At 43.7% G+C, this 22,065-nt stretch overlaps 1 protein-coding gene across 2 annotated transcripts; it reads left to right on the forward strand.

Annotated features, from left to right (window-relative positions):
- Positions 1–2,831: 2,831 nt before the first annotated feature.
- Positions 2,832–20,862, forward strand: ARRDC2 (arrestin domain containing 2). Of its 2 annotated transcripts, none has more exons than XM_032238282.1 (8): positions 2,832–3,432; positions 12,532–12,598; positions 12,727–12,874; positions 14,202–14,304; positions 15,570–15,826; positions 17,302–17,464; positions 18,776–18,927; positions 19,576–20,862. In XM_032238282.1, exons 1-8 carry the CDS (start codon positions 3,165–3,167, stop codon positions 19,630–19,632), a joined length of 1,215 nt encoding a protein of 404 aa, XP_032094173.1. In that variant the 5' UTR covers positions 2,832–3,164; the 3' UTR covers positions 19,633–20,862. The 2 variants fall into 2 exon arrangements, with proteins under 2 accessions (XP_032094173.1, XP_032094172.1); XM_032238281.1 differs by lacking the exon at positions 2,832–3,432 and adding an exon at positions 10,981–11,367.
- The last annotated feature ends 1,203 nt before the right edge of the window (positions 20,863–22,065 follow it).

A 22,065-nucleotide genomic window follows, 5' to 3' on the forward strand; every position in this document is an offset into this window, starting at 1 on the left:
TATTTTCAGCATCATTGTATTGTTCATAATTATTGTACTAATTTCTCACAGGATCTTACCATTTCTAAATTGTCCTGTCCATCCTGTATGCGGCAAATATCAGAAGGAGGACAGGATTTGAATGACCAATGACAATAAAACCACATTGTAAAGGATTTATTCTTTGACCTTCCTTCTGCCTTTCCAGATTAAATATTCCCATTTGGTCCACCCATGGAAGGGGGAACGTTGGTTCAGCACTGAACAGAGAGATGCCTATACAGACAAGTACAGCGGACCAATCACACTTGCGACGGCAGACTTTCAAGGGAGCAATGTTCCCCTTGGCACGATGGTCAAGTATCAACCCAGAAAGAAGCTTGGATCTTGAAAAATGTCTCTGTAAGTAAGGTGTTTGAATGAATAAATCAGATGCCTGTTGGTTGGCTATGTTGAAGCCTTGTTGAACTCTTAAACTGTAGAAGCTTCTGGGATGAGAAGTGAAACATCTTCAAGAAAAACTAAGAAAGTTCAGTTGTCTCCTGAAAAAGCACTTTTGGGACAACCATGACCTGGATGCCTGAGAACCTCCATAGACATTTTTTTCCTGGATATTGTGCTCATTGTCTCAATACCATAGAAAAGGGCCCTACGAATGTCCTCTTAAGTGCAAAATTGGCGGCCAGAGTAGCATTTTGTCTTACATCAGCAATCAGAACAATAATATGACCTTTTTTTCTCACTATTGCCCTTAATATTAATACCATATGACCTGCTGAACAAAATAGTTAATATTGTTGCATACTTTACTTGTTTGCTTTATGCTTTTTTTAATGCAACAAAACAATGCAATTTCAGGGGATGCATGCTTTGTATTATTTTATGTCATAGTTCAGTAACTACACACTTTTTCTTATCCATAGTCCTGGTATGATGCATTTGTCTGAAATTAGTGGGAATAACAGAATAACAGAGTTGGAAGGTAACCTACAGGTCTTCTAGTCCAACCTCTGCTCAACAACACTCTCAATCAACAAATTGGCTGCAGACACTTGGAAACTTTGCTACCAAATGAGATCAAGTCCCATTTATTTAGCAATCTATCTAATTTGGAATGTCTACTTGGATTGCATAAATTCTCCAGAAGGATTCTGGTAGTGCATTTTCTCATTAACCAAGTTTATTCAGAGGTTTCATGAGCTGTTAGCTGCCTTCATTAGATGCATTGAGTGGCTAGACTGAAGTAGGATTTGCGCTTGGATGAGCTGCTAAATTAGACAAGTTGGATTGAATCTAGATTCCGTTGCAGAATCCTAATCTTAAATTTACAAGTGCAACAATTTGTTTAGGGACACAAAGATTAAGACATATAGTCAGCTTTCCAATAGTCAGTATCCCTTTTTCTTCTCCCACTCCATTTCAATCCTAATCCTAACTTTTACGCTTTGAAGGGAATCGTAGTGAGAGCATTGGGGGTGTGTGTGTCTTTTTTCCAGTCAGAAAATGAGGACATTTAATAAAATCCTAATCATATACATGGAGCATTGAGACTGACCCTTGAGTTCAAGAATTGATTATGTGACCCCAAACAACACTACTGACACACAAAACAGATCTTCACTGCAGTGAAGCAATGCTGCCATAAACATACAATTTTGTAAAATAAGTCATTTCTAAACCATTCAATCAATTCTAAAATAAGTCTAAGAGCAATGATACTAATTCAAAAGCTAGAGATAAAAGTGCAGCAACCAAATCACAAACCATGGGGAACAGAAACTATGGTGTCAGGGATTCAAATTAAAACAGGTTTCTTTATACTGTAATACTTACAATAGTTGGTAATTACATTCTTACTTTTTTATTTTGGCAGCCATATTCATTATTTCAATCAGGTGTCTACAACCCACAGGCTGCATGTGGCCTTGGACAACTACCAGCCTCACAAGATTGTAAACTTTTAACTATATTTTGAGATTTATATTCATTAACTGTATTCTATATTTTATATGTAGCCCATGCCAATTCCTCTTGGTCCAGCGTGGCCCAGGCAAACCAAAAAATTGGATCTCTATGCTTTAAATAAACATATTCAAGCATGCGTATCAACTTTGTGGAGTTGGTGGTATATGAATCTTCCAAACAGATAAATCTGCACTCTTCCAAATAGAAAAATGCACACATATGCAAATACAAATGAATGCACATGAACACACTATGCCTACAACTAGGCATATCCTTCCATGTTCAATTAATATTTTTCTGCTCTACTTTTGCAAATAAAACCCAATGATCAATAATTAAACACCCCAAACAACTTAAAACTGTTAGGTAAATTAGGTAAATGTGAGTGTCAAGTGTGCATGCACACACACACACATATGTAGATATATAATTAGCAGCATTTCTTATACAATACGTTTTTAATAACATTATAACAAAATAGAGTTAACCCTGGAAATAGTAATTAATTGGTAATCAACAACCAACCAGAATGTGAACATTTCCCCTTTCGAAATCCAAATTCTGCTTGTCCAAAAAAGCCAAATGAAAAAGCGGCTACCCCTATCGCAAAGGGTTAAATGCAAATATGCAAGTGTCAAAAATGCTCCGCAGGGAAATGACTGGCTTGAACTCCACCACCTCCATCCTGCGTTCATTGTTATCTCCGTGCCTGGGCTGAGCGACGTCTTTGCACGCTGCACTTTGAGGACACTCCCTTAAAGAAAGAGTTGGCGGGTGGGGGGAGAGCAGGAGAGGGAGGCGTCTCTGCTGGTGACGCTCCTCGCCTGTTGCTGTCAGTTGTACAGTTAAGGCAAAGGCGATGCACCTAATAAAGTCAACAGGAAAGAGAATCAGCCAGCCAGTCCCCCTCGTGTGATTGCAGATAGCGGTTGCAGGCAAAGCTCAGGTCTCTCCTCTCCAAACCCCGGGCCTTTCGACTGAGATAAGGAGCATCTCCAGACCCGTGGATTCTGCGCCACACCTGCACATCTGAAGGCCTGATCTGACACCCATCAGGGGTGCTGTGGAGCACAGCTCGGGGCTACGTGCTGAAGAGCAGTTGCAGACACACACACACACACACACAAAGACACCCTGCCAACACCACGCTCCTGCTTCGCGAGCAGTAGCCTCCAACCTGCCTCGCTCTCCAGCGCTTTCGGAGGTCCCTGCAGCCCGAAATGCAGCATTTCAGCAGGATCCGCACTTTTATGCTGGAGCTGGACGCCGGATGCGGTCCCGGAGTCGCCTACCGGGGAGGAGAGCTACTCTCCGGGCGGGTGATATTGGATGTGGCCAAAGGACTAAAAGTGAGAGCTTTGGCGGTCTGCGCGCGAGGCTTGGCTGCTACCCACTGGCTGGAGAGCAAGAGCTTCGGCATGAACACGGTCTACAGCGACTACACTGCCTACGAGACCTACCTGCGAAGAAGGCAACATCTGATTAGAGGTGAGAGGGTCTTTTTTTCCCCCCTCCACGTTTTCCTCCCCGTGTTGATTTCCTGGCTTGCCTGGGCAAGGTAGAAATACAACATTGTCTTTGCAGCTTCATGATCTTGTCTCTTTGGTCCCCTCCCACCATTTGGGGGAGTGGGTCCAAGTCAAGACATGGAATGTGCCCCCAAAGCACCCCTTATCTAAGCAGGTGACTATTCTGCTAACTAAAACAGAACTTAATAATTAACAGCAATTTAACCATTTCCCCATCTGCCCAATCTCTGACCTACCCCCCCCCCCAAAAAAAAACAACCCCTGCCTTTTAACATAAAATGGGTGTCAAGACTTATTATTTAGTATTCCCAAAACTGGAAAGGTTTCTGTTCTCAGGGGTTTCTCCCCCCCAAAAAAAGGCTGGGTGAAGAGGGCCCCATTCATTAATGTCCAAGTTTGCCCTTCCTTTTGTTTATGGTTAAGCATGTTAAGCGCTTTGCAAGGGAAAAGAAATGTTGCTTCATAACTGATTTCAGGAAATCATTTGTCAGATGTCAGCTAAACACAAAAACCAGGTTTCCAAGATACCGTATGGGCTTGAGAAGAGCTGACATTTAAATGCCTGAAAGATTATTGTGAAAGTTAGTGCAGGCAGATCTTGTCAGTTTTTCAGTGTGGTTTGTGTGGGGGCTGTTTTGATCTTGTTGCATTGACACTGTTGTTTTTCCTTAACTACTTTAGGTTTGGGCTGGAAGAGTAGCATGTAGAAATAGGAAGGAAAGGGGGGGGGCAGAAGGGAGGGAGGGTTTCTGGCTGAAGCAGTGCAGAGGCAAGAATACCATTGGGATAATTAATTACTTCTTGCCATGATGCCAACAGGCTGCTACACAAGAGTGTACATTCTTCGTATTTAATGAGGACTACAAACAAGCAGAGAATTTGTAGACAGCTGGGTTCGCTAATGTGCTGGAAGCGCAACAGGGCTTTGAAACACCCATGTGCATGCTGGAAAGTGCCTTGTCGCAACTGGTTTGTCATTTTTGCTGATGAATACTAAAACATTCATTGTTCTTTGCTCCCAAAGTAGTCAAAATACTAGCTGCAGACTAAATAGCTATATTCTATGCTTTAATGGTGGTTGAGTAGCAAAGGAATCACCATTCTTCGCATTTCATTTAAAATATTTGTATCTTGGGGTCTCACCCATTGACTGAAGCAACTGGTGAAAACATAAAAAGGCTTTGCAAGATTTTTCAACCATAAGAGCCAAGAGAAGTGGGAGAAGAAGAAAAGAGAGAGAGAAATGCAAGGGAAAGGGGAAGTGGAAAGGCTTTCTTTTGTTTGAAAATGTAGCAGATCTTTAACTTTTCCAGCGTTGTTTCTGTTTAAATCCAGAGAGAAAAGATTCTGTATTTCTCTCCTCATTTCTATGAGAAAGTCAAATAAAAATGCGCAATGATGACAAATATGACTTGGATCGTTCCAGACTTCTGTGTTCTCTTGAGGCAAAAAATTCTATCCTTTTTACACACTTCCAGGCTCCAGGCCAGTACATGGCTGGCTGGGGAATTCTGGGAGTTGACATCCATACATTTTCACACGGCCTAGGTTGGGAAACACTGTTCTAGACAATGGCACTATAAGGAGCAGAAAATGGCATCCATACTCCTTTAAATTCAGAGAGAATATGCCACATGACACTTATTAGGATAACCATAGAAGTGACTTTTTTCAAAGGCTTCTAATAAGCCTCTAGCAAGTTGAAACTCTTAAAATTAAATGAATTCTCCATTTGCTGGATTTCTCTGTTGTGTCCTTTGCTTTGGTAAATAAATGGAAGTTCCATGTTCAGAAGGGAGCTGAGATGAAATACATTCAATTGAATAACAACAGCCAAAAATGGCAATTGCCTTTCATTTTCTGTTTGTAGACTTCCTGAAGACATCTTGCTGGTCTAGAGATGGACTTGATCTGCGTTCAGCATAGCTCTTGTTTTCTTCTTAGGGTGCTTAAGACCCTAAGCACTTTTAACAAGGAAGGGAATTTACACAAGGATTGATTGCTCCAGGTTTTGTACACAAAGCATAACAGATAAAATGCAAGATGAATGCAAGTTCTGTTTTGGTGGAAAAAGGCCACACCTTATCTGTTTATGTTCAGTATACAACCTGGTTTGCCAAACAATGAACAATCAATGAAATAACTGTCCAATCATCATAAACTACTATTTACGTTTATACTTATTATTCATAAATTTGTATCACAAAGTACAACATGATTGAGTCTTAAAACAGCAATAATAATAACAACGTGCATTCAAATGAAATTTAAACCACATTCTGCAAGGAAGGGGGGGGGGGGAGAAAACAAGTCTTCATTTTAACATTTAAACACTATTAACATAAGAACCTCCCAGGGTAAAGATCTGCTGCAAAGACATGTCCCATCATAGAAAAGATTCTGTCTGTAGTTTTTGCCCTCCATAGCAGATGCAAAATTGGAGATTTAATTAGAGAAGGAACCTAACAGTCGTAGAGTGGCTGAACAAGTACTCCTGAAATTGCTCAATTCAAAAATCCCACAATTTTGGAAAAGAATTTTAGGAATCTTTAGGAAGAGCTTGAAGCCAGAGAGAGAACAGCTTCTGATTCAGCACTCCTCCATAGTGTTTGCAGAATCTCCTGGTGCATTTCTTATTTTCTTTAGTTATCATTATCAGAAATCTTCCTGGGACCCAGGATACCCAGCCTGGAGCTATTTGCACAAGGATGTGTAAACATAAAAAGCTTTTTCTGAGATTTGACTAGGAGCAATTAACTAGCTTGGTAAACAACACCCCTCCTTAGGCAATTCAAATCTTGCCTCAGTTTATGAGTCAGCAAGGCAGGAGTATCCAGGAGCTCATGATGGGTAACCTTCTTTTCTATCAAAACAGCTGATTGATCTGCCTACTTTATATATTGGCAATACAACTCATGTAGAAACATGCCTTATCTAGTTTCGCTGCCTAAAATCCTTTAGCTGCAGGTCAGGTAGGGAGAGCTAGGCCTAAATTTTTGCATACAAATCAATGGCTCGGTCACTATGACTTCTTGTGTCTTATTAATTCAGCCAAGTGGTCCATCTAATCCACTTAGGACCAGGCAATCTTTTGGGGCCCATTTAGAATATTAAAAACATTCCCAAAATGGCTGTTGTGGGAGATTACTTTATTCATAAAATGGCTGCCACAATACATGCAAAAACAGTCACAAAGCCTTCATTTGCTGTGAAGCTAACTAATGCTAATATACTCTGTTTTGTACACGCTGATATTGCATGGAATCCAAGTATATTTCTGAAAAGAAACACGATGGTAAAGATTAGTGGTTCGCCTGGCCAAATATTAACCTTCTATTAATTTGTTTTAGTTTATCAAATAATTGTAAAATTTTGGATGGACAGAGCGTTAGGGTAGAACATAGAATCATAGGGCGGGAAGGGACCTGTGAGATCTTCTAGTCCAACCCTCTGCTCAAAGCAGAAGATCTTATAGCATCTCAGTCAAATAGTTGTCCAGTTTATTTTGAAAACTTCCAGTGATGAAGCACCCACAACTCCATCACTAGAGGTGTCCAACAGATTTCTGATTTCTAATCACTAGTCTACTAGTGATTCCAGAACAAGAATTACTGCAGCTTCAGGATATCCCTGTGCTCTACATGGGGCTGCCCTTGAAGAGCATCCGGCGACTTCAGCTAGTCCAGAACGCGGCCGCGCGAGTGATTGTGGGTGCACCTCGGTTCGCCCACATAACACCTATCCTCCGCGAGCTGCGCTGGCTACCTGTTGATCTCCGGGTGCGCTTCAAGGTGCTACTTGTCACTCATAAAGCCCTCCATGGTAGTGGATCTGCGTACTTGAGAGACCGCCTCCTGCCAATTACCTCCCTGCGACCAATTAGATCGCATAGATTAGGCCTCCTCCGAGTTCCATCTGCCAGTCAGTGCCGACTGGCAACTACACGGAGGAGAGCCTTTTCAGTAGTAGCTCCGACCCTTTGGAATGATCTCCCCGTGGAGATTCGTACCCTCACCACCGTCCAGACCTTCCGCACAGCCCTTAAGACCTGGCTAGCCCGTCAGGCCTGGGGATAAAGCTAATTTGTCCCCACCCGAATGATGAATGAATGTTGCTTACTATTTTACTTCTATGTATTGTTTGTGTCTATTGTCTGTACCCTCCCTTCCTTATTTGATGTAAGCCGCCCTGAGTCCCCTCAGGGAAAAGGGCGGCCTATAAATACTAATAAAATCCAAATCCAAATCCAATCCCTTTATGGATGCCATCATCATCATCATCATCATCATCATCATCTCCAGGGAAGTTTTGAAGGGCCTAAAAGATCACCCTTTTATAATTTTTACTCTTTTCCTTGGTCTTAACAAAAAGGCTAGCATATTCTTTTTAGCATTTATTACATTTTTGTAATAACAAAAACCCTTTTGTGGTTTAACAAAAAGCAAATGACTTTTAAAAATTCAACTGGAATCCCACACGATTCATTACATGCCAAGAGCTGATCTACAACCAGCCCTTATTCCCAAAGAATTGGCTCATTCCTATTAAGTGATTTGCAACAGGACTGAATTTCTATCCCAACGTAAACTGGCTGGAAATCTAGCTTTAATTCAATACATTTAAAGGATGTACTACATTTCTATGTTTATAAAATAGAAGATACTGCTTTCAAGCATTAAATTCTAGAGTGGTAGCCAACCTTGGTTTTTTTAGCCATCAAGGGGGAATTAAAGCAACTCTGTAGTTTTAATCTGGCAAAACATTCTCATTAAACAGCCTTTGAATCGCTGTTAACCTTTGAGGTACCATAAGGAAGAATATCTTTAGACCTAAGAGTGGGAGAGAAGAAAGATATTATATTACTTACTGAAAGGGGTCCTTGCTCTGTGGAATTTGTGCTCAACTTGGATCCATTTACGAATCTATTTTATAGGCGCGTCCTCAATTGGATTCCTGCATTGTGAGATTCCGTTCATTACACATGAAATTATTGGCTGGATGATCTATCAATGTTGAAGAAAAGTACAATGTATGAAAGTCCATAAGAGCATAAGAGACTACAGCATCATTTCCCAGAATTGTTTTGCTTACTTATGATTATTTATTTCTGGGCCATTAACTATATATAACTCAATCAAAAAAAAAAACCTCATGCAAAATGCACTTGTTATTCCCCCTGGTCCCCATATGATGGCAGTGTATGCCAAAAATTGCAAGACATTTCCTTTTCTCTGGCATGACCATGTCCTATGAGCAAAATATGGGTGTTTTTATGCTCAAGTGACTGCCAGAATGCTTGTAATATTTCCTGGTATTCAGAAATCTCCGTGTCCTTAAGGTTGTTTACTTCTGAATACCAGATGTCCAAGATGAGAAGATTGTTGCCTTCCCTTTTTTATTATTAAAGTTCTATAAAATATGAAAAACAGACAAAAATTATGAAGAAGGAAAAAAAAATAGGGGAAGGGAAGGAACAAAGAAAAATGGAAAGAAATAAAGTAAGAGTAACTTCCAATTTTCTTCGACAGAAATATAAAATAAATTAACTTTTTGATCTAAAATTCAATAATACCCAGTATTTCTATAATCATAAACATTTCTAATTTTCAAATCACAAAATTAATGCTGTATTTCTTTTGATCTTTATTAAAACATCTTAAATGATTTCCACCTAGAAATAAAGTTACAAAAGATGTTTTCTTTAATCAAAGTAGTCAATTTTGCCATCTCAGCCAGTTCCTTTAACTTCATCTATTTTTCCATTGTGGGAATCTTTCCATCTCTGGGAATACAAAAATCTCATGGCAGTTTTCATATATATAAACAGTCCCATATTTTTTTCTTCAACTACTTCTCCCTCCAATGTAAAACCTCTGGTTTCAATTGTACATTTTAATAAGAATTATCTGAGTTAAAGCACATATTTGATCCCAATAACTCGAAGCCTTCTTATATGTTCATTCAAGGGGATAAAGCCCTCGGAATGTTACTTTCCCTTTTTCCTTATAATCCTCCACTGGCAATTTTTGAGTTCTTCTTCGACATAGGAGCTAAGCAGGAGGAAATCTTTAGCATTCTTGTTACTCCTCTCCATTACAATTCTACACGCTGCTTTTTAAGTTGCAGGTTTCTCCTTAGCCCAGGTGAGCCTGCCAAAAATTTGGAGAGAGGGAGATTGTACCATTCTGCATTTGATCTTTTTGCGGGAAGAAATGTATAGGAACAACAGTGCCAAATTTCCAAAAAGTAATGATGATTTTTACCCGAAATCTATACTTGTGTGCGTCCCAGATTCAGATCTAAGTTTGATACTGGAGCTTGCAAGAAAATAAAATTTCCTTCCTTGGATCAGGCAGCCTTTCTATTTTCCCCCTTGGATTTCCCAAACTAATGCTGGAAAACCCCTGGATGCATGCTCTGGGGATTGGAAGGAAAGGCTGCAAAAATCAGTGATGGAAAAAAAAAAGGTGTACCCAGCCTTTTTCTATAGGGATCAGAGTCCAATTCTTCCCCAGCCAACTAAGGTCTTTATCAGAGAATGACAGAAGTGACATTTGCTGGGGAACTAGATTAAGTCAGTTCTGGAATGGAAAAGCAGCTAGAGGGGAATTTCCAGAGTTAATTCCCCTGGAAAGAAAAGGAAGTATCCCTAAAGGTATGCGTATTGGTTCAGCCTCAGGGCAAGATAGGGCAATACAGTTGCACTTTCGGTTGACTGAAATAGAAATTCTAGTCGGATCTGGTCTGGCGAGCATCCACCTTAATTATAGAAAGATGCGGAGGAAAACTGGGCGCGGGCATTTAAGGGGAATACCAACGAGGGTGTGGTGATGGTGGTAATGGTGGTGGTGGGAGACGGGTCCCAAATCCAGGAGCACAGTAGCATTTAATTTAGCCTGATTACGTGGCTCAGTGGCGAAGACACGGAGCTTGTCGGTCAGAAAGGTCGTCAGTTCGGCGGTTCGAATCCCTAGTATAGGTCTCCTGCGTGAGCAGGGGGTTGAACTAGATGACCTCCAAGATCCCTTCCAACTCTGTTACTGTTACTAAAGTGAACGTCACACCTTGCTTCCAGATCCTAGGATAGATGCATTGTGCGAGCCGGAAGAAGGCGGAAAGTCACAACAATAAACAACCCACAGTGTTGTTGTTTTTCGGACTTGGAGCTATTTCAATTCTCTTTGGGTTTCCTAAATTGCAAGGCATTTTTTTTTAAATTCAGGCCGGTTTACTAAGCTAACCCTTGCCCAGTGGAGGAAAGTTGACCTCTCTGGAAATTTCTCCCCTAGCCACCCCCGTTTGCAAACTTGAGAGCCAAGCGAGGGGGGTCAAACAGGCAGCCGAGCAGCCCGGCCGGCCAACTTTCAAAGCCGGGGGCGACTGCTTGCTAACTTGTTTTTCCAAAGGGCTCTTCTAGGCCCCGCCTTCCAACCCCTCGGATTGGCCTCTGGGCTCCGGGGGCGTGGCTGCGGAGGGGCGGCCGGAGTATTTAAAGGGGCCGTGCGCCCTGGAGAGCCCAAAGCGCGACTTGCGCCCCGCTTGACCGCACGTCGAGCTTTCCTCCCTCCCGAGCTTCAGTGTTATTTTCCCCCCATCTTCTTCCTCCTCCTCTCGGCCATGCTGTTCGATCGGCTGAAGCGCTTCTCCATCGTGCTGGACTGTCCGGAGTTGGCCTCTCCGCCGGTCTTCAGCTCGGGCGAGACCGTGACCGGCCGCGTCGTGCTGGAGCTGTCCGGCGAGGCGCGCTTGGGCTCCCTCGACATCCACGCCGAGGGCTGCGCCAAGGTCCACTGGACCGAGTCCCGCAGCGCCGGCTCCAGCACCGCCTACACGCAGAGCTACGGCGACCAGGTGGAGTTCCTCAACCACCGGGAGACCCTCCTCGCCCCGCCAGGTAGAGACGGAGCGCAACTCCGCGGACTCGGGGGAGGGGTTGCTCTGAGCTGGGACGGAACGGACCCCGATCCCAGCCTCTCCGGGCTCCTTCATCTGAGCTTGTCGATCAGAAAGTTCGGCGGTTCGAATCCCTACTGTAGGGATTCCCCTGCGTGAGCAGGAGGGGGTTGGACTAGATGACCTCCAAGGTCCCTTCCAACTCTTGTTACCGTTACTCTCTCGGGGAAGCGCGTCACGCCTACCAGTTTCGGGCTCCTTGCGAAAAAGAAGGAACCGGGCAGGGCTGGTCTTGGCTGACCGCGCCGAGGCGGCTTCTTTTGGAGCAAACGGGCTCGGTCTGATGGGGAAGGCGAATTTGCCCGAGAGACCTTTATTTTATTTTAATTTAATTTAACCCCCCCTCCCCTCCTTGGGTTTCTCCGATTTTTGCGGAGCTGCCCTTTGCAAGAATTCCTCCCGCGGGGCCGGTTGCCCGAGCTCCGTGCCGGACGTGAGTGGATGCAACTGGTAAATTTGGATCAGCCAGTTCCCTTCTGGGAAACGGCGCATTATATCATGTTGGGGGGGGACGGGACACCAAGGGAAGAGGAAGCCCGCAATGCCTGCCCAGAGACATGACCTGCACCGAGGGAGCTCAACCAACCTCATTGTACATATGTTGTGCGTTGACAATAAAGAATCATTGTTATGCACTGCTCTCTTGAGTAGTAAGTGACTGGCTTCGAAGTCCCTACTTTTATGAGGCAAGTGAAACGCGAGTTTCCCAAATGCCTCTTGTAAGCCAGTAGGAATTCGGTATAGCTTCGACCGGTTCCATTGACAGGTATATCAAGATATTTCCCTTGGGTGTAATGATGTGGAAAGCAAGAGGATAATTTTATTGTGGAAAAAATGTATAAACCAGCCTTGCTCTGTAATCTCTTTGATGACTTGAGGCTTTGTTTGTCTTTAAAAAAAACAAAAACACCCTTGTGGTTAATGTTACCTGGACTGTTCTTTGTTGCCTTTCTCCAGATTGCTATCTCTTGGATGTGCACATGTGTGTTTAATTTCACCTACGTTCTGTTGGTTTGCTATTGCATAAAAGCTTGGCAGAACTTTACGCAAATAATAACAATAATAATTGAAAAGGGCTTTTGTTCTTTCTTCTGTTCCCTAACAGACAATGGAGATGTCACCGTCCTCCAGGCAGGAAGGCATGAGTTTCCCTTCACTTTCCAGCTCCCGGGGTAAGTCCTTGTCTTTTCCAGACACAGGATGGGTTCATAATAGTGACTATTTTAAGCATTTTCTAGCTGGAGCGGTTGACACTGGCCTTGTTCTTAGCCGCAATATTTCTTTTTCTCCATCGAAACAGGACCTTGGCCACCTCCTTTGAAGGCAAGCATGGCAGTGTCCGCTACTGGGTGAAGGCCAAATTGCACCGGCCTTGGTCTTCCGTCAAACGAGCCAAGAAGGAGTTCACAGTCATTGAACCCATTGATATCAACACACCAGCCTTATTGGTAAGCGGAGATAGGATGTCACAGTCATTCCAGATTATTCTCAGAAAGCTAACCTGGTTCACATTAGCAATTTACAATTGATAAAAAAGATTGTATTGGCTAGGAGGTAGTTGGATTGCAGATAGTGCCATATAGTTTTGTCATGCATACAACAGTGGTTTGCAGCCGCCTTTTTCCAGACTATTGTTAAAGTTTTCCTGTCTTGGTACAGCCTTGGAATTCTTCTGATATCTAATCTATTCTGATATCTAATCAGGCCTTATCTAGTCTCATAAGCCAGTCAAGATCAATCTTACTCTCCTTAAGAACTACAGCTGCTTAATGGCCTTGCACAGTTTATTGCCAGCTGTTCTGTTCTTGTGTCCAAAGTATTAGGTTATGGTTGTGTAAAACGTATTGCTTAAACACCACAAAGTGTAAGTGGTTTTTTATCAGGACAATCTGGTCTACCCAACTATGCATACTGCTTCTGCTTTCGCCTTTCAGCCCCAGTCCAGAAGCCATCGCAGGCAGTTGCTTTCACGACAAACCATTTTTGTGTTAGATTAATATTTACTGACAAAGAAATAAATTTGTGTAGATCTATTTCAAGCTATTTAGCTCTCGTGAGCTAACCATACCCTTTTGGGATTCAAACCCGGCTGTTCTGGTGTTAAATATATATTTAATATATTTAAATATATATTTAACACCAGAAATTAATTCAGTAGCATTAAATTCATGCTACTTAACTGAGATCTCTCATTTATCAAAACCATCCCCATCATGTTTGCCTCTTATGATTCTCCGCAATATCCTGGTGAGATGTTGAGGACGAATGGTGACAATATGAACAAACTGAAGTCTTTTTAAGATTTCTGTCATAAGAGGGTGACGCTTATTGCCATGCTTTTATTGAATATCATAACCCTGCCTTCCCTAACTTAGAGTTGTCTAGTATTTGCAGCCTTAATCTTTGAGCTGTTTATCTCATCACCATGGTTTGTATCTCCTAATACCATGGTTTGTATCTCCTAGGCAACCCAATCATAAGCTTGTCTAATTTATGCTGAAGGACAAGCAAACGCTAATAATTTGTCACACTGTGGTTCATTTATTTTTATACTTCTGAGGATCTGGAAACAGGGATTTATCCAGCACTCAAAAAAACCTAAAAAACAAAACAAAACCCTTTCACCCTCCAAGTGCTTTGTTAGAAGGAATCTGCTATTGTGTGTGAACCTTTCTCCAAGTTTATCCTCTTCCTCATTTGATTTGGGAAAAGAAACTCCAGATTCTTCTTTTCCTGCTGCTAATGTGTTTCTCTCCTTTTCACTTTTCCCAACAGACTCCCCAGGCTGGTGCCAAAGAAAAGCTGGCGCGAGCGTGGTACTGTAACCGTGGCCAGGTTTCGGTCTCAGCCAAAATTGATCGGAAAGGCTACACACCAGGTGATCTTTTAGGCAATGGTTTAGGAGGGGGCTGCAATGTGAGATAGTTCCTCTTTTCATCTTTACCCCAGATGTGTGCCCAACATGCAGAATTTTGGTGAATGGCTCGTTTTTTACACAGCTGCAGTCACCCAAATGCCAAAGCTGGCATGGGGATTTGAAAGTGAGCTGCAACCCTAGGGCTGGTCAGTGGCTTGATGGTACTCCCTCCACTTTTTAAAAATCTAGTCCTGTTCTTAAATTCTTTTCCCCATCTGTGTCTCTTGAATATGGTTTTATTTACTAGTGGATAACCCAGCGTTGCCCCGGGCATTTATTTTAAGGGGGAAAATGTCCAGACCAAACGTAATTTCTAATGTTAGATTTCCCCCCTTACCAGGGGGAGCCCCCCAGAGGGAGTACTGTGAAGCCGTTACCATGGCAACTCCACTGCACTGTACAGTAGAAGCCATTTTATGGCAGTACAGTAGAAGCCATTTTAAGGCACCACGAGCTGTATCTTAACAGAACACACACATCCCAAGGAGTGTTAGGGGTGTCTTACTCCCACAGTATTTTTTTTCCCTGAGAGTAAGTCATCTGTGTACCAAGTTTGGTTGAAATTGCTCGAGGCGTTCCAGAGTTATGCTGGAACACACATACACACACACACAATACACACACAGAGCCATTTAGATAGATAGATAGATAGATAGATAGATAGATAGATAGATAGATAGATAAATAGATAGATAATTTGTATTCAAGCTTTTATTACTTTTACAAATAACCCAATACACCTTCCTCCTCCTAATTTTCCCCACAATTCTGTGAGGAGACAGAGAGAGAAAGAGAGAGAGACTGGCGCAGTGTCACCCAGCTGGCTATCATGGCTAAAGTGGAACTTAAATTCATGGTCTCCCAGCTTCTAGCCTGGTGCCCTAATCACTGGACCAAATTGTGTCTCTTTCTTTCTTTTTATTTGTAAACCACCCAAAGTCACTCAGGTGAGATGGGAAGTGTATAAATTTGATAACTGTATAAATCACGAACATAGCATTAGCTAAAATGTTCTCAAGGTTCCCTCATGAAGAACTAGGCCATCAAAATTCTTGAGGAGAGAGAGGGGTAGGGAGATGCAGTGCTGTTGCCATCAAAACATATGCATGCCCTTGTAAAAATTTCACAAAGACCAGCAAAAGGTTAGGGGAAAAGTTTAAAAGAGCAGGCGAGTAACCGTAGTGGATTCCCTCCTAATGCCCACCTCTCTCCCATTCCCTTTGCAGGTGAGGTCATCCCCATCTTTGCTGAAATTGACAACTGCACCAACCGTTCTATCTTACCAAAAGCTGCCATCATCCAGACACAGACATTCATTGCCCGAGGCACTAAAAAACAGAAGAAATGCGTGGTGGCAAGCATTGCGGGAGACTCCATTATACCAGGGACAAGAGAAGTGTGGCATGGCCGTGCGCTGAAGATCCCACCGGTTGGACCCTCCATCCTGCAGTGCCGCATCATCCATGTTGAATATGCACTCAAGGTGAGGTGAAGAAGGCCATTCATGTAAAGATAACAGAGTTTAAAGATTTGGGGTTGTTTGTGCGGATTAACCCTATGTATCCCAGAAAAACCTCATTTTTGTTTACTCATCCATTCCTCTTCTTAAAAAGAGCTCAGGCTATTCATAGAAATGAACTATTTCAAAGTTTTAATCTGGTACTTAAAACAGCAGCCAAAGTTGATCGTTCACAAGCTGGATAGAATCAATGAAATGAAGAAAAATAAGAATGGTTGAAATCTGTTTTGGGGAAATATTCTTTTTTCACCTAAACACGTCTTGAAACCAGGAGACTATGAGATCTAATCCTGCCTTAGGCACAAAGCCAGCTGACTTTGAGCCATCCTTTGTTTCTCAGCCCAGGAAAAAGGCAAAGGCAAAACCATTTCCCAAAAAGTGTGGCCAAGAAAACTGCATGGACTTGTCCACGTAATCTCCAGAAGTCAAACTGACTTGAAGGCACATATCTAAATGAGATTTCTTCTATCTCAGACCAGGGGAGTCCAATCATGGCCACTTTAAGACTAAAGTCCAATCATGGCCACTTTAAGACTTGCAGCATGGCTGTCTGGGGAATTCTGGGGGTTGAAGTCTACACGTCTTAGGGTGGTCTAGTCTAGACTCCTTTTAGGGTGATAAAAAGAGTTTCCCTGGGAAGAATACTCCAGTCTTTGCCAGCCCCACAATCAGTTGCCTTTTACTGTATGCAAATATGCATTTGTTTGCATTGTCCCACTTTGAGCCGAGGTGGCACAGTGGTTAGGGTGCAGTACTGCAGGCCACTTCAGCTGACTGTTATCTGTAGTTCAGCGGTTCTAATCTCACCGGCTCAAGGTTGACTCAGCCTTCCAGCCTTCCGAGGTGGGTGAAATGAGGACCCAGACTGTGGGGGCGATATGCTGACTCTGTAAACCGCTTAGAGAGGGCTGAAAGCCCTATGAAGCGGTATATAAGTCTAACTGCTATTGCTATTGCTATTTGGAAAAATAGAAGCTAAGCATCCTCACTCAGACTCACAGGATTTGGTTTCTCCACCTGCTCCCACAATCTTGTCCCAGCTTCTGCCAACCTAGCAGTTCGAAAGCACGTAAAAAAAATGCAAGTAGAAAAATAGGGACCACCTTTGGTGGGAAGGTAATAGCGTTCCGTGTGCCTTTGGCATATAGTCATGCCAGCCACATGACCACAGAGACGTCTTTGGACAGCGCTGGCTCTTCAGCTTTGAAACGGGGATGAGCACCGCCCCCTAGAATCAGGAACGACTAGCACATATGTGCGAGGGGAACCTTTACCTTTATCTTCTGCAAAGCATGCAAAATGAAATGCAGTCTTAGCTTTTGAGATGTAGAACAAAGAAGCCTGCGCTTGCTTTATTTAAGGAAAACTGGAAATGCTGGATGGAAATGCTTTTTTCCCTAAAAGCTAATGGTGGGCTTTTTTTTATTTATTATCGACAGGTCTGTGTTGACATCCCAGGGACCTCCAAGCTGCTCCTGGAGTTGCCACTAGTGATAGGCACAATTCCTTTGCATCCTTTTGGCAGCCGCACTTCCAGCATCAGCAGCCAGTACAGCCTCAATATAGATTGGCTACAGTTGGGGATCTCTGAACGCCCGGAAGGTAAGCAGCTTAATGTTGAAGTGAAGAGTGAAACAAATGGGGAGATCTATGGATTGAAAGCCTACAGAGATTCTCAATCATCCAGGTCATGGTGGTCCCAAAGGTGCTTTTTCCAAAAGGCAACTGGACTTTTTTGGGGGGGGGGGAGTTTTTCCTTTGAAAACGTTTTACTTCTCATCCAAGAAGCTTCATCAGTTCTAATCAAGGGTAGGCTTCAAAAAATTTAGCAAAGGGTTCTCTGCCCGGTTGCTGGGCGGGTGTGGTCATGGTGGGCATGGCCTAGTCAGCCTCCTGCACCATTGCGGGGCATTTTTGCCCTACCTGAGCTCCGGAGGTTTTCCTCAAGCCTCCGGGCGGGCAAAAATGGCCTTCCCAGGCTCCGGAGGCCCTTTGGAGGCCATAAATGGGCCTGTTTCCGGCCTTCCCAAACTTCCGATAGGCCCTGAGCTTACGCGCGCACCCTGTACTTACTGCATCCAAATCGGGCTGCTTGGGGACTCCTGGAAGGGGAGGGGTGGGGTGGGCAGGGCCAGCCAGGAGTGGGATTTGGGGGGTTCTCCAAACTGCATAGAATCTTAGCTAGAGGTTCTCCCGAGCCCCTGAGAAACCCCAGCAACCCATCCCTGGTTCTAATTCAGCTAGAACTGAAGAAGCTTCTTGCACGAGACACGAAACGTTTTCAAAGGAAAAAAATAAACAACGTCCAGTTGCGTTTTGGAAAAAGCACCTTTGGGACTGAGTGATTGAAATAGGCAAGGAAGATGGTTCTCTTGGTGGTGGTCCTGAATTTGTAGCACCTCTACTGAGAAGGCCTGCCTCAAGTACAATTCCAAGAATTGTGCTTTTGTAAAAAACAAACAAAAAAAAAAAAACCAGACTTCTTCGGTGTTACTGGATTGTATTTTGCTTGTCCTAAAATATTAAAGTTTGTCATGGCTTATGGAGGGTGGGGGGGAAGGGAAGTTCAAGGCAGGTGGATGAATTCCTGAGGTGTGTGCCTTTAGGACATTGAAGCTTTCTCAGGATAGCAAGTTGCAACCTTCTGTAAAAAAAGAGCTGACCCAGATACCATCTTTCTTGGGACGGTGAAAAGCAATACAATTTCATTTGCACGAATCCACTCAAGTCGGAGTTAAGGGTCTTAGGCTCAACTTCAAAACTTGTGGACTTCAACTCCCAGAGTTCCGAGGAACTCTGGGATTTGAAGTCCACAAGTCTTAAAGTTGCCAAGGTTGGAGAGCCCTGATCTAGATTTAAGCCCAGAAATCATCTTAAGAGGCACTCAGGTTAATCTACTCTGTTTCTCTTTAGCTCCTCCAGAGTACTCTTCTGTAGTGTCTGGTGAAGGAACCATCGAGAACCTGTCCCCTCCTTCGCAGGATGAGTGTCCTGCCTTACTTGAAGGACCTTTCTTTGCCTACATCCAAGAATTTCGTTTCCGACCACCTCCTCTCTACTCTGAGGTGAGCATGGGAGACTGGTGCACAACATTGTTTTGCTGGCAAAGTTCTTTTATTAATTTACTGTGGATTCTGCTCATTCACATCCAATAAAGTCTTTCAAGGGAGGATTTACAGTCACAGGCCTTATCTGGCTTGGGGAGCTGCCAGGCCGATATCTGCAAAACTTGGCAAGGAGTCTCAGAGAGTCACAAACCAATTAAACAAACTGATTGTCTCCTGCAAACTCCACTCCCCTTTCGCTCCTCTTTTATTTCCTCTGTGAGGAGCAATTCATCGTCCACTTGTGGCCTTACTCTCACGTCGACCCCTGTTCTTGAGCTGCTCCCTTCGTCAGGCAACTCTGCGCATGCGCACACTGGGAACAGGCTCCAGCTACTTATCTGCCTCACTGATGTCTGACTCTGAAGGCAGCTGATGACTAGCAGACGGCTCTGGCCCCCTCTCTGCTTCTGATGCAGAGACCTCCTCAGAGCCCTCCCCAGATTCCAAGACTGGCCCATGTTCCTTCCCAGCCTCCACACTGTCCGAATCTGCTGCCAGCTCTGCTGGGGGCCACAACACTTGCTAGTAAATGTGTTTTGTCGAATCAATTTTTCATGGAGGAGCTATTGGTAACTTTCCTCTTGTCTTGTTCTCCTTGAAATCTAGGTGGACCCTAACCCTCCCTCTGACAACAGCATCCGTCCACGTTGCATGACTTGCTGAAGGAAGCCGCTGCCTGACTTGATATCAAAGGAAATCCTTTCATAAGAGAGATGACCGCAGTGGAAGCTCAACGGTGGGGTGAAGAAGAAGACTTTGCCCCAGGAGAAATGTGGGGTGCCCATTCTTAGTCGGTGCTCTGCACAGAAAGCCTTCATTGGACTCTCTCCGCAACCGAGCGAGCTAGATCGGCATTGGTGATGAAGAGCGAGAAGAGAGCCCTTCCCCAGCGCATAAAGTGGTGACTGTTTTAAGATCAGCACAAAAGCATTTTGAACTTTAGAACCGATCTACTGTGCTTTCCTTGGGTGCATTTCACTATGTCCTTCCTACACCTACAGAGGGGGTTTTTACTCTATGTAAAGGGAAGCTGCAGAAGGAACCCACTCACCCTGAGAATCTGAGAAGATGCTTCTGCTCCATTGCCTAGAATTCCACCAATGTCTTTTGGACGGAAGTGGGCTAAAAGACGTCCTGCCTTATGACGCTGTGTCGCTATTAACACTTCTGACATTTTTTGGGGATTACCCAACTGGGTTTCACTTTTAATTTCATTTCATCAAGCAGAGGCATATGGGAATGGTCAGGGGCCGAGTGGAGAAGAATCTCCAGTCTAAAAATGGTTGAGAAGGACAGAAGGGGTGCACATCTTTTTCTCCCTTACATCAGGGGGGAGTGACTTGTTTTTGATTAATGCAACAGAATTGCCATTGTACTATCAGGGTATAGGGTTGACGTGGTTTGTAACAGGTGGTTGATTTTTGCAATTTCATTTAGAGTGGGTCTAAATTCTCAAAACGAACCCTTTGAGTTACAGAATTTAGAGAGAAAAAAACCTTTAGAATGTTGGCTGTACGAATTCAACAGAAATGGAGAATAGAAATGGGTGGTATGAAAAGTTATTTGGGAGCATGCTTTTCCCCCATTTCAAAATGTGTCTTAATTAGACTCCCAAGAGGATTAGGGGGGAGTGAATTCCCCCTCCCTCAAATGCATTCCGAATGCTTCTAAGCATGTAAACATCCTGCTTCTGCCCCCGTGCGGGACTGGTGGCCTTGTTTTTGTACCTCTTTTCTGTTATAGTGTATACTCTGGTTTGATACTGACATAAACCTATTTCTAGGTTCGCATTTTATAAACGTGGCTGCCTTTAACTGTTTGAAAGCAAATGTGTGTTTCTCAGAATTCCTAGTTTTGTACGAGGTTTGCAATTAAATTAATCCAACTTTTTAATCGCTGGAATCGTCCTTCCTTTTTTTTCATTCAAACCGTCTTAACCCACTTAGCTTTCACCCATGTCCAAGTAGAAAGTTGCCAGAAAGTTTATATGACATGCTTCAGATTGCTAACTGAATCTAATAAATGGAACCGCTGTGTCTAATTCAGGGGGTCGGGAATCTGGGTCTCATGCCCTCCCCCAAACACCACCGAAATCACAAAGCCAAAATGCTACCATAAATGGACAACCTTGTGATATGTTGATGCGCTCTCTCTCTCTCTCTCCAGAAATAAGGGTGGGGATGGGAACACCGAACAACTTTCTCACCTAATTGCAGGCGTGAGAATTGGGGCTGCCTGAAGTCCCAAAGGCTTCAGACGGGTCTCAACTGTGACCAAGCACTTGCTATTTAGGGAAGGGTGACACAGACATGAATTATAATTTGACAACTTGAGCTTCCCAAGCATTAAGGCCTCGGTGTCCCTGGCTCGTTACGCCCATCTCCACTCTGCCTTACATTTGAGGTAGGGAATATCTTCTATTCAGCCGATTGCTCAGACTTCCAGACATCTGGAGCATGCCTTCTTCGAAATGGGAACATATATATATATAAAAAGAACAGTGGCCCTAGGACAGGAAGTCTCGCCTCCATAATCTCTTACATTGTCCTGCCAGATTGCAACCTTAATCTACTGCTGCACTCGTTCACCTTTTGCGCGCTGCTACTCAAAGTATGTTTAGAAAATGGGGACAGTCCCACGATTGCATCAGACCCCCTCCATTCATGGTTGTCAAAGTGTCCCACCACCCAGTAGTGGGTTCCGGATCCTGTCGCAGCCGGTACGGGCATCAGCGGGCACCTGCACTGCATGTATGCGCACGCCAACTACCTGAGACACCCAGCTGCTTGGCAGAGGTCACGCAGGTGCCATGCGCTGTGTGTGCATCTGCAATTGGCCCGTTTGCGTCAAAGCCCAGTAAGGAATGAGGGCAAGCGGGTGGGCCAAACGAGCCACCGTTCCGGTATGGTGGCTGCTGCTCCCGCTACCACTGATACGGCCATACTGGGCCGCACCGCCTGGAACCCACTATGGTCCCTCCCTCTCAACTCTCAGGGATCAGTTTGGAGAAGATGCAGTCTCTCTTTTCAACATTAGCTTTACAATCACAGGCTTTGAAAGTCTTGAAATCTCCCCCACAAAAAGAAAAAGAAAAAA

This window comes from Thamnophis elegans, chromosome 1 (assembly GCF_009769535.1).
Source record: "Thamnophis elegans isolate rThaEle1 chromosome 1, rThaEle1.pri, whole genome shotgun sequence".
NCBI classification, from domain to species: domain Eukaryota; kingdom Metazoa; phylum Chordata; class Lepidosauria; order Squamata; family Colubridae; genus Thamnophis; species Thamnophis elegans.

Excerpts from the sequence above, each read along its gene's own strand:
- ARRDC2 (XM_032238281.1), top strand. The coding sequence starts at position 11,091 with ATGCTGTTCGATCGGCTGAAGCGCTTCTCCATCGTGCTGGACTGTCCG. Across the intron at positions 14,305-15,569 it reads TCGGAAAGGCTACACACCAG|GTGAGGTCATCCCCATCTTT; the intron begins GTGATCTTTTAG and ends TTCCCTTTGCAG. Across the intron at positions 15,827-17,301 it reads ATGTTGAATATGCACTCAAG|GTCTGTGTTGACATCCCAGG; the intron begins GTGAGGTGAAGA and ends TATTATCGACAG.